General features: G+C 36.1%; 1 protein-coding gene across 9 annotated transcripts in view; it reads left to right on the top strand.

The window, feature by feature from the left end:
* Positions 1-12,581, top strand: part of PCLO (piccolo presynaptic cytomatrix protein) — a 356,344-nt gene that overhangs the window by 159,964 nt on the left and 183,799 nt on the right. For all 9 annotated transcript variants that reach the window (XM_057422563.1, XM_057422567.1, XM_057422564.1 and 6 more), the window contains exon 4: positions 8,751-9,971. In XM_057422563.1, coding sequence (XP_057278546.1) covers positions 8,751-9,971 — 1,221 coding nt within the window. The remainder of the gene's footprint in view (positions 1-8,750; positions 9,972-12,581) is intronic.

Genomic DNA, 12,581 nt, shown 5'->3' with positions numbered 1-12,581 from the left:
CTCTTCCTTCAACGCTTGATGTGGGAGAGAAAGAAGAAATCATTAGAGACAGCAAACCAGCTGATAAAGTTCCATAAGTGCTTTCATTTTTTTCTGGAGCCAAAGCAAAATCTTAGGGTGTTAGGAATAACTCACTGATTGCTCTACCACTCTAAAAAATAGAACTTTTTCTTTTATTTAAGATGTTAGATTTTGAAACTTTTTGACTAAATATAATGTTACAGTTTGTGGTGCCAGGGTATTAGTTTTTAGCACATTCACAGAATCGCATAATGGTTGCAGATGAAAGGGACCTGTGGAGGTCATCAGGCTTTGTTTGACAGGCTAATAACAAGGCAGAGAAGAATTTCTTGGGATGTACTATTAAAAACAAAGGTAGACTGGCAGTTTTTTGATCTCTTATGCTATAATTATCAGTCCAGCATGCAAGATGTGTCTTTTCAGAAATTCACGGTCCCTGAAAGCTTCTGTTAGTGAGTAAACACAGTCTTTAATGGAAGACATTAAGCATAAGGAAAAACAAAAAGGAGGGGAAGATCCAGTTAGTGGTTTTGCATACGCACTGCAGCAAGACAAAAGTTCCAAAATGGATTTTGAGGGGGTAACTATGCAGCCAGTGTCAATCTCATTGATGTTTTGCATTCCTGTATACCTTTATTATTTTATTTGTTGCCGTATCTTCCAACTCAGTATTCAAGGTGATATTCACTACGTCAGCTGTAGACATGCCTAACTCATCTGATCAGTACACTCTTGCCCTATAGTCAGTGGACACAAACAGGCTCTTTTAAAGTGCCAGTCTTTTTATCATATGTCCTATGATAGGTGAGATTAACAGCCTTCTAAATGATCCTGGTTTTCTCCACTGAAGGTAAAAGTTACCAACCATAATTATAAATGTCTACACAATACACATCCTCAGTTTAGTGGAAATCCTGCTTCCTCTGCTGTTCAGGTAATTCCTACCCGAGTGTTTTGAACAATGCTAATCTAAAAGTAAGATCTAACAGCCTGAAGAAAAAGTGTTAAGTTAGACCTCACTGAGTAATTATACAGTAATTCCAATAAACTTGCATTTATGTGACTTGAATATGTCTTTTAATATTCTGGAATATTTCTTTCTCTCCGTAAAAGCATGAAATATATTGTCATTATGAGATGCTGGAAGAAGATTAAGGCAACTGAAGGCAAAAAAGATCAAGAGGTTATTTTTGAGGGATTTAATGACAGTTTTACTCCAAAGCACTTTATTGTAAAGGCAGCAAGCTAAAACAGCCTTCAGAAATTTATGATTCCTTTTATTAGAAATGCTTTATTTCCTTCAGTAATGATTATAATTCCCATAATCTAAGACAGAAGATTGTGGACTGCAGCCATACAATAAAATAGATTTTACTTTTATTGCTGCCTATCAGACACCAAATAAAAAAAAGTGCAGCATGCAGAAGTGGCAACTCATCGAGCAGACTATATGCTAAAGCATCACAGTTCAGAACAAAAACCAGCAAAAGTTAAGTATCATTTTGGAGGTATTTTTTTGTTCTAGGTTTCTGTTACACTTCAAAGTTCACATAAAGAAAAGCTTCATTCTAGTCTTATTTTGGTATTAGCTGTGTTTTCCAATACACTGACCAAAGAATTTTGAGACTCTTGTGTATACAGAATCATAGAATCACAGAAAGGTTAAGGCTGGAAAGGACCTTAGGATCATCTAGTTCCAGCTTCCCTGCCATAGACAGGGACACCTTCCACTAAACCAAGTTGCTCATTATGCCGTAATTGAGCTGCTAAGCCTGAATAGCAATCGTTGTCTTCAGCAGCGATTCACACCAGTAGCAGTAAAAATAGGTATGAGTGTCTCTCACACATTTGTGCTATATTTTCTTTCAGTGGCAACAGAAATAAATATTTAATTTTTTTGTCTTGTCAGGTTTTGTGTCTTTTAATGTATACACCGACATAAGCAGTGGCAACTGAGCACCTACATAATTCTGCAATGGAAACAGTTGAAAATAATGTTTTATTTCATAGTTATGATAGCTTAAAAGTGATCTTATCAATTAATGACAATAATCTGAGATGCTGAGATTACTTGGTCTTCCTCAGTGATGTACTGGCAATCTTTATTTGAGAAAGAGATAAAAGCTGGTCATCTTTTTTGCAGTGTTCAGGCAACAATCTCACAAAAAAAAAAAAAAAAAGGCATTCTTAAGCTAAAAATGTAATCCCTCCTCCTTCTGCTGACAGACTTCTTTATTCTGTGGGAGCTGATGCTGGGTTTTCTTTCAAGCTGATGCTTTACATTTACCTTAACCATCTTTTATGGATCTCTATTGTCATGGTTTAAACAAAGTCAGCCATAAATCACACAGTTGCTTTCTCACTCCCCCCCTTTTTGTCCTCCCCCTGCTCCTGGAGGGATGGGAAGGAGAATCAAAAGAATGCAACTCCCACGGGTTGAGATAAGAACAGTTTAGTAACTAAGGTATAACACAAATCACTACTGCTACCACCAATAATAACAATGATAAAGGAAATAACAAGGGAAGAGAATACAACACCTCACCACCCGCCGACCGATAAATTGCCCCCCCAGCCCAACCAAGCACCGACCGATACCTAGTCCAACCCCGCAGTTCTAGCCCTTCTGGGTAACTCTCCGTTACAACCTGGGCATGACGTGCTGTGGTATGGAATACCTCTTTGGCTAGTTTGGGTCCTGTCTCTGCTTCTTCCCAGCTTCCCCTCCTCCCTGGCAGAGCATGAGGCTCAGAAAGTCCTTGGTAAGCCTAAACATTTGAGCAGTAACTAGAAACATTGATGTTATCTGCTCTGTTCCCAGGCCGAAAGTCAAAAACACATCACTGCATCAGCTACCAAGAAGGAACAAAAATGACTGCTACTGCTGAACCCAGGACATCTATAATCTCTCTTTGGTGGCTGAAAGATAGCTTTACATTTAAAGTCATCTAAATGCAATGTATCTGTTTATTAATACTAAAAATATAATGCATTCTGCTCATGAGTACTATTACATAAAGGCAGTTTGTAAACCTGGTAGAATTTCATCAATCATTAAGTGATTTTGTTCACAATCATATCATATATTAAGATCAGCTCCATTTCTCACACTCTAAACTGCAAATCACTAATAGCCAGGAAGGTCTTCTACTTTCAAACCTAAATTTATCCATGGACAAGTTATATCCATTTGGTTTGCAGGCAGTATACCTTTCCTCCTATATAAGTCATATTTATGGGATTAATTTTCCTAGGTTATATTAGCCATATTCTTCTAACTTCTTCTCCAGAGTCAGCCATCTGACTAGACTAACCGTTTGTTTGCACATCCTTTCTTCACTTGGGGTGAAATCCCAAAATATGTTTAAGATCCTAAGTGACATTTTAGACAAAATTTATGTGTATAAATTCAGAAGAATGACCCTGGAAAACTGCTTGTGACCTCCACAAGCACACAGTATCTGTGAAAACCTTTCTATGTTTTCCTAAATCTGGACACCCGAGCGCGTCAGCTGTGGACCTTGTCTCTGCCAAGCTGGTTGCTTAGGCAGTTGCCTCCTGGCCTAACGCTCTGGATAAAGAAGAGTGTAGGAGTTTTGTATTTCATTTTGGTATTTTTTTCTCCTGCCAGATCTACAGTCTGATTTGGTGGTCATGCTTTGAATACATATGTCCCTCTATCATACTGCGCAATGATGGTGGTAACTTTTTTGCATGTAAGTTTACCAGTGTGCCCATTTCCCCTAAAAGCAAGAGTGTGACATTTGCTTGTGATCAATCTATTATAAAAATTCATGATTAAAGCATATATTATGTGGACCATACCTTAACTCTGAATCTTAACTGCACTGTAGATATCTTTTTATCTACAAGGATATAAAATATTTTGGTGCTTGTTTAAATTTCCATTGCAGAATTTGATTTAGCTCAATTTTTGGAAATTCTTTCCTATCTCTATTCTTTCTTATCTTCAAGATGGATAATTTTAGATAGTGAAATCAGAAGGGTATTAATTTTACAGAGATTTATTTCTTAATGATTTTTCATTCCTGTGTTGGTTTTATTATTTTGTTTTACTGAGAGCAGTGAAGAGGAAGAATTACAAAGAGATAAATCATACAATCATAGAATAGTTTGGGTTGGAAGGGACCTTAGATATCATCTAATTCCAAACCCCTGTCATGGGCAGGGACACCTTCCCTAGACCAGGTTGCTCAGAGCCCCATCCAACCTGGCCTTGAACATTGCCAGGTATGGGGCATAAAAAATTTATCTAACCATGACAAAACTAAAGCATTTGCCTTCTGAAGTAACTTAGAGATATTTTATGGGAAGAAGCATTTGTTTTCACCTTCACAAACATAGTAAGTATTTTGAGTTACTTTCAGCTAGAGAAAAACTCCAGTTTACCAATTAGCGTTTTCCAAGAATGTGTAATGAATTTATCAGTATACTGTAATAAAAAAAAAATCCTTGACTGTCAGGGAGATGGAACAGCTGATCTGTTATTTTCAACATGGAAGTATCTAGCATTGTGGTGTGTGAATGCAAAAGCAAAGGACTGAAGTGCTGAGCTCTTGCATGTCAAGTGAAAAATTGACATTCACAATGAGCGCTAAATGTTTGCCCTTTTCTTGATGACATTTATTTATTATGAAACTGAATGAGAAGAACACTTTGACGCAGCTACTTTCTTCAGTCCAATGATATGGGGTTGTAAGGATTGCTAGGAGAGAGGCATGGATTCAGAATGCTAAAGCAGAGTAGTAGCACTTGGGATGCCAATAATTGGATCTACTGCTAATTCAGGAACCAAATAGTGTGAAGAATTCTGTAAGGAACTAAGAAGATTTATTTAGTGAAGACTGCTAAAAGAAGATGATTTCAATTTCCCACGTCCTAATAAATTTGAGTTGACAGGCTAACTGAAAAGATCACCGTAGGGAAAAGCTTTCATTTAGGGCATGAGGTTAACTGAGGAGAAGACAAGTCTAAAACTGAGGCACATGACTTCATGGTACAAAATTTGATTTTACAGGGAACCATTCTGTCAGACAATCAGGATCTGAGGGCTGGTGATATAAGAATATTCTTGTTGGCCCTTTTGTGATCAAATATCCACATTATTATAAAAAATTAGACTGGAATTTAAAACACATAGCCCAAGAGAAGTATTTGTCATGTATATATAGCAACACTAAAAAAGAAAGTAATAAATAGATGTGGATATAACAAAAGTCCAAGAGCACAATTCAAGGTTCAGTAAATTACTGTCAATCTGGACAATTCCAGGTCATTTCACTAGCATCACTTGCATCAATATTGAAAGGAGGCAAGACTGGGATTCTCATCTCTTGACAAGATTTAGTGTAGCCTGCCAATTTTCTCATCATCACCTTCCCTTGCTCATGTTAATTGTAATTACTTTTATTTTCAAGACTTACTCTACTGTGTGCTAAGATCAGAGCACAGTCCTTGAGTTGAAAAGCTTTACTCCAGAGATACTGAATAGGGATGGTGAGCAAAGCTGAGGAAATAGTGGCTGGGTAACTATTTTGATCTTTAAACACTTAATACTATTTCTGAAGTTCCTAAAATTACTATAGGCAGTTCAAAGAACTGAATCTGTGAAGGATTTAAATGGGGGAAGTGACTTGATGAATCTGAGATGAAGCAAGTTTGTGAGCAGCATGAGTAAGCTTCAGCTGAAGGGATACTAAATAGATTCTACATAACCAGCAGAGCTAGGAGAAGTAATAAGAAACAAATGTGTGTGTACAGAAAAGAAACAAACATGGAAATCCTAGAAACTGGATATGGATATATTATAAAGAAATAAATAAAAATTGTGTCACGAACAAATGGTACTGTGAGAATAACGTTAATTTAATGTATCAAGTAGCATGTTCTTTAAGAATATCTATATAGCATGTACGTGAAATTCAGCAAACTGTTGAAGCATGGATTATTTCATGATAATAGCCATTTAATTATGTTTTTATGAAATTAATTAAGTCTAGATTCTGAGAAGCTTATTAACAGGTAAGTACTGGCTTATTCCCATGTTACATGCTGACAGAAGCTATGTTAGCACAAATAATGGTAGGATTTCTGCTTACTTTGTAAAATGAGTATTTGTCAGGCTGAATGGAGAATGCAAAACCTGTCCACTCTTTAGGTTGGGTTTAAAAGCTTTTGAGCCCTCCAATAAGTTTAACTGGAAGACAAAAAATCTGCTATGATTACCTAGTCAGCTTTGTGTAGTGGTCTTTACAAACTTTATGAGAAAAGAATCAAGGATACTCTGGAATTGGATCTTTTTTTTTATAGTTTTCATTTATATATATTAAATGTTAACTTACAGACTCCTGATCATACTAACATCATGATTTTCTCTGGGCAAAATTTCTTTCCTGGTATGTTGCTTTTTTCTTAAGTTTATAGAAGACAGTTCACAAAATACTTATGGCTTCCAGTATTGTTTTCTAGGAAAAAAAAAAAAAAAATGTTGCTGCCCATAAAAATGAAGTGTAGTAAAATTTCCAGAGAGAACAGAATTGCAAAATAACTGTTATATTTTACATTCTTTAAAAAATAAGTTACTTTTATTTGCATTTTTTAATTAGTGCTTCCCAGATAAATGACGTGTAGTTGGAGTATGTTAAGTCCTATGGAGGAGGATAATCTTCCCTGGAGGTTTATATTTTAATGCTTTTTTCCTCAGAAAAACTAAACCTGAATTGTATTTATAGACAGAGCCATATTCAGTTTGCAGTTGTATAGGGTATAGTGCCTATTAGTGACAATTGTTAATTACCTGAATGCTAAAGTATGCGTTCTTGAATTTCTTGTGCCTGTACCAAAATTGTCAGAAAATTACTAAAAATACAGAAAAATACTTAAAATAGCCTCTTCTTATTTTTTTTTTTCAGCAGAACTAACTAGCTATTTTTTTTTCTTTTCAAAAGGGCAGCATCATAGTGGTAATTTGCTTATTTGAAAAGCAATTAAAAAGCAAGAGCCACTTAACAATGGGATTTGGATCTGAACTATGCGGATACACTTCATAATTTGAGGTTTTGGCAGATTTTAGATTATTGAAAGCATTTGAAGCCAACTAATCTCAAAACCACTTAATTTCTAAAGGTACCAAAAATCTGGACACACCTACTGTGCACAGAAACTTTACTAAACACCAATTCGCTCAGAAATATTCTGGTTGGGATGTGAGAGCTGAGCACATAAGATCATTAGTGATGAACAGAAGGATGTTCCCTTCTTCTTAACTACTTTGAAAAGCCCTTTGTGGTCATCATCACATCTGTGTCACTGAGAGATGCTATATGAATGACAATGGGCTGGCATCACCCACTGTTGATTACTCCTGGAAGGAAAACCTGCCAAAGCATTTGTTGAAGTTAGTTCCCTCTTTACACTGAAAAGGGCAGGTTATGGTGTCAGAGGCCAGGGAGTCTGATGCTTGCATCTTGTAATTTGGACATCTTTTGCAGGCAAGAGCAGAGCTTCAGTTCCAGTTTCTAGTTTTTTGTGTTGTTTCATTTATTACTATATTACTTGTTAATATAAAATGCATGAATGTTTCTGAGGTTGCACAATTCTGCCAGAAAACCTTTCTGACTAAATGGCACATATTCTGGGCAACTGACTATTTACCACTGGATGTTATAAAATATTCAGTGGCATATAACTGGTCAGTCATCTGCACTATCCTAATATTATCAGTAGTATTACCTATATAATTACTAATAGAACAATTTTGCTGTTTTTCATGGGATTCATATTCAGTAGGTCACTAGGTTCTCTAAATCAGAGAAATACAAAGACTGAATTGCTTAGACCTTCCATCATCACAGTAAAAGTAGTTAAAAACAAGCATTAAAAGATTTTAGTGAACTGCATAGACCTCTTATCCTCCAGTGAAGCTCATGTCGAAGTAGTGAAGTAAAGCTTCGTTGTCTGTTAAAGTATCCAGAAAATTCTGGGCTTTTTCTTTCCTTCCAGTACTTTTCTGTGTTAAAAATTTCCTTTTGCTGTTCTAAAGAATCTGTACCCCAAATCCCACTAGAAACAGTCTGAAAACTACTCTCATGTAGTAGCTAGGCAACTGGCAATGAGATCTTTTGCACAGATATAAGTGTTTGTCTTTTTTTTCTGATTTCTGGGAAGAAGAGCAAAAAGGAACCAGTGTGCAGCAGGGATTTAGCAGTAAAGAGAGCAGACGGGTGATGTTCCTTTTGGTTTACAGTCAGATTAAATTAATACACTGATACATGTACAGAAATTCAAGAAGGGAAGGTAACTTCTGAAGAAAACCACAGACACGAGTCCCAGTTGGTCACCTTTTACTCAAAGTTACAAAATTAGAGGGACCTATTAATAGATCATAGAGGCTTTAGAAAACAATAGGTGTTAGAAATGTATGAGCAAACTTAGTACATAAAGGTCACCAATACTTTGGAACAATGTAATTGCCATTAGTTTTCACAGTGCATTTTTATCTGTTCAGCTCCGCTTTCTGGAACCTGACATGCGTTGTTTCCATTACAAAAAGGTTATGGATCTTCCTGCAAGAACAGCAAACAAAAAAAAATAATTTCTCAGTATGGATAGCATTCAGATTAAAAGTATTCAACTGTATCAGTTGAAAAAATATAATTTTACTGTTAAGTTTTCAAATTAAGTAACTTCCTATGTTTGTTGTATCACAGGTACAGGAATGGCTGTGCTTAAACTGCCAGACCCAAAGGGCAATGTCAGGACAACTTGGGGATATGAGCAAGGTGCCACTTCTGAAATCAGGCCCTTCACAACCAGTACCCAAACCACCTGCCTCTCCTCAAAAACAGCCTGTGCCTGCTGTCTCACATTCCCCTCAGAAGACTTCCACACCACCTACTCCAGCGGCAGCAAAACCAAAAGAAGAATCAGGCATTCAGAAGGAAGCTCCAAAATTTCCACAGGGGAGACTGGAAAAAACATTGTCAGCAGATAAAATCCAGCAAGGAATTCAAAAAGAAGATGCAAAACACAAGCAGGGAAAACTTGTCAAGACACCCTCAGCTGATAAAATCCAACGTGTTTCTCAGAAGGAAGACCCAAGACTCCAGCAAACAAAACTGACAAAGGCAGCCTCATCTGATAGAATTTTGCATGGAGTTCAGAAGGAGGATGCAAAATTTCAAGAGGCAAAACTGGCAAAAACATCCTCAGCTGATAAGATTTTGCATGGAGTTCAAAAGGAAGACCTGAAACTTCAAGAGGCAAAATTGGCAAAGATGCCCTCAGCTGACAAGATTTTGCATGGGATTCACAAAGAAGACCCAAAACTCCAGCAGTTGAAAATGGCAAAGGCACTATCAGCTGACAAAATCCAGCCTTCAGTTCAGAGGGAAGATGCACAGCTTCAGGAGGTCAAATTGTCAAAGGCAGCTTCAGTTGATAAAATCCAACATGGAATTCAGAAAGAAGATCCAAAACTTCAACATGAGAAAATCATGAAAACATCAGTGGAGAAAATCCAACAGGAGGCTCAAGAAGAAGAATCAACACTTCAGCAAGGAAAACTGTCAAAGATACTTTCAGCAGATAAAATTCCTGCAACAGTAAGTTCAGACCAAAAGAAACCCCTGAGCGCATTGGAAGAAGATAAAAAACCTGTGCTCCCAGAAAAGAGCACACCACACCCAGAGGACAAAAAAGAACAAATTATAGCTGAGGCTAAAGACCATGCTGCTGAACAAAAACCAGAAGTTGATGCCCCTTACAAGGGTCTGCAAGCTAAGAAGCAAGAGGATGTTAAGAAAGAAGGTTTGACAACTGGTATTTCGCAAGCGGTTTTGAAAGCAGATAAAACTCAGGAAGAAGAAATTCCTGTTCAAGCAGCGCCTGTGCCAGGAACTGACCATGTGGAAGCAGTGAAAGAAAAAATAGTAAGTGACTTTGTACCTCCACCCCCTTTAGAATCTGACCCTCTATATCTTCTGCTCTTTATAGTTATTCTCTGTACGGGATGATTTGAAATGATAAAATCAATGACTCTCATTGTGGAAGTTTCACCAGTTAGTCCTATGCCCTACATGCAACTTTTCAACACTTCTTGCATGATTTTCAGTTTCAAGCAGTTAAGCTTTTGAAACTAAGTAGAAGTTCTTGTTTAATCAATTTTCCAATGTTCCTGATTTATTTACCTGCTTCTGTAGACTCTCTGGACTTCGGAGTTTAATTGTTCAAATTCAGGTGTTTTCATAGTTCTTAATCCCAAAAGGGGGATAATCTGTGATGGTAAATTGTACAGTGTTCTGCAATATCAAAATGTAATAAACATTTGAGGAACACTGTGATGCCTGGACATGGTATGTTGAAGTATGCAACCTTTGCATCTTTTAACTATTTTATTTGCTTATCTCATATGGACAAGTACTTTTCAGTAGGGTTCTTGGTGGGCTCTTAGATAAATGGATGAGTTTATGATAGCATGGAGATCTGCATTTCTTAAATAAATGCACTTGCTGGGTGTGAAGTCACCAACAAGTCACTTCATCAGCTGAAGTGAATAGTATACAGAATGTGTTGAAAAATGAAAAATTCTGTGTTTTGGTTTTTTTTTTATTTATATCAGCACCACAAATTTAGTGCTGAATTCCATTATGAAAGTAGAAGTAAGTTTAGGAGAAGTGTTTAACCTTTGCCAAAATTACGTTTTCAAATAATCCCAGTCAGAAAGGTGAAGGATGTTTTTTTTAGGTTTTGTTGCTTGGTGAAGTTTTGGTTATTTTTTTGTTTGTTTGTAGGTTTTGGTTTGTTTTGTGGGGCTTTGGGGTTTGTTTGTTTTTTTCTTCCTCTACCCCCCCCCCCTTTGATAAGCAAGGTATTTGGAAAAAATACTCTGAATCAGAAAATATGCTGTGGAAAATATTACTATTTTTATAAACCAAGTTTCCTTTCTGAATTATAGTATCAGGAAGCATGGTGTCCCCTGATTGTACCAAGGAAATCTCTGAATTATGCTTAGAGTAACATAGCCGGTAATCGTGCCTTCTGGAATAAACAAGAAGGTGATCTAAGAAAATCCTAAATAATTTTTTTTTTTTTTTAATTCATATCAGAATAAAAAAGAAGTAGACTGAATCCTGTTACTGTTGTTAAAAAATTGTAGGTTTTTTTTCCTGTTGAAAAGCATTTGTAAGCAAAAAAAATCATCTCGTCATTTTTATGTTCTATAAGGACGTGAAAGCATATTATACTCTGAACAAATCTGAGATACATATATTGGATTTCCATCTCTGACAGCAACAGACTTTAACTGTAGATTGATTAGTTATTTCAAATGTGGCGCACACATATTTCACTCTTATTTCACTTATATTTTAATTCTCCCCACTGCCTTCTAACTGAAATTAGTATTTCTTGAGCAATACCATAAATAGGGATTATCTTTCTTTTGCTCTTGTTATCAGACTTTGAAGCACTTACTTATAGGTTATAAAGCAGAAGTTTCGTAAAAAAAACCAAGCAATCCATATATATCTGCTTCTATGTATTTTTAAAATTTGAACATTCTGAAATACAAAACAGAATTGAGGGAATGAAAAAGGCATAACTTATTTTACACAAAAATCATCCCCCCCCACCCACCCACCCACCCCTTTTTCCTCTTTTTTCTCATTGGAAAAATCCTAAAAAAAATAAATTAAATTAAAAAATTAAGAAGGAGCTCAAGTTGTTAATTTAAAAAAAGGGCTGGTGCCTCACCTCACTTCTATATCATATTACTGACTTTTTTGTTTTTTTTAAGTATTTCAATATTCTCTGTGCTTTGCCTCAAACATCCTTCTAACAATTCTTCCCAAAACAGTATGTGACAGAAGCAGAAGAGGAGATAAAAACTTAGATATCAGACATTGATTCCATTTCAGTGGGTAAAGAACAATATATAGAAATTTAAGAATATATTTTATATGTCTTTCAGGACAGAATCTTAGGAAGGCTTTCAGGTAGTTGTATTTTTAAATAGGGGTGCCAGGGAAAACCTAACACTTTCTGCACTTGACAAAGTGCTGATGCCGTTTTATATCCACAGCTCTGCAAATAGTAATTATTAACTCTTGTAGTATTCAAATGAGGTAAGTAAATAATATTATCCACATTTTTCACTAATTAAAAAAAAAAGGCATGGAGAGGCTAAAGTTTTGATCCGGTACAATCTGTAGAATGCTTCTTGAAAAACCACAGATATCAATGTTTACAAGTTTGACAAAGATGCTGTCTTTGTAGATGTGATGGCCAATCCTGTGGAAAATAAATTAGCAGTCCTTTAAGAGCAGATATAGCTAATGACAATAGCCTAGTTCCCAGACTGCAGGAAAAAGGGTAAAGAAGCACAAAGGCCAAGTATTATTTATTGTAAGTTACATGCATATGATCTCAAAATGTGATGTGCAGGATAATTTTTGCATGGCGCATCATGGGGCAGATAGCTACACATAATAGAAAATATATCCATATTGTGGTATTCATATTTCTTTCTTAAAAAGTTGGAT

Source organism: Pezoporus wallicus, unplaced genomic scaffold, assembly GCF_028554395.1.
Source record: "Pezoporus wallicus isolate ANWC-B61680 ecotype Strahan unplaced genomic scaffold, APGP_CSIRO_Pwel_v1 contig_3058, whole genome shotgun sequence".
Lineage (NCBI taxonomy): Eukaryota > Metazoa > Chordata > Aves > Psittaciformes > Psittacidae > Pezoporus > Pezoporus wallicus.
This window is presented reverse-complemented; position numbering and strand designations above follow the sequence as displayed.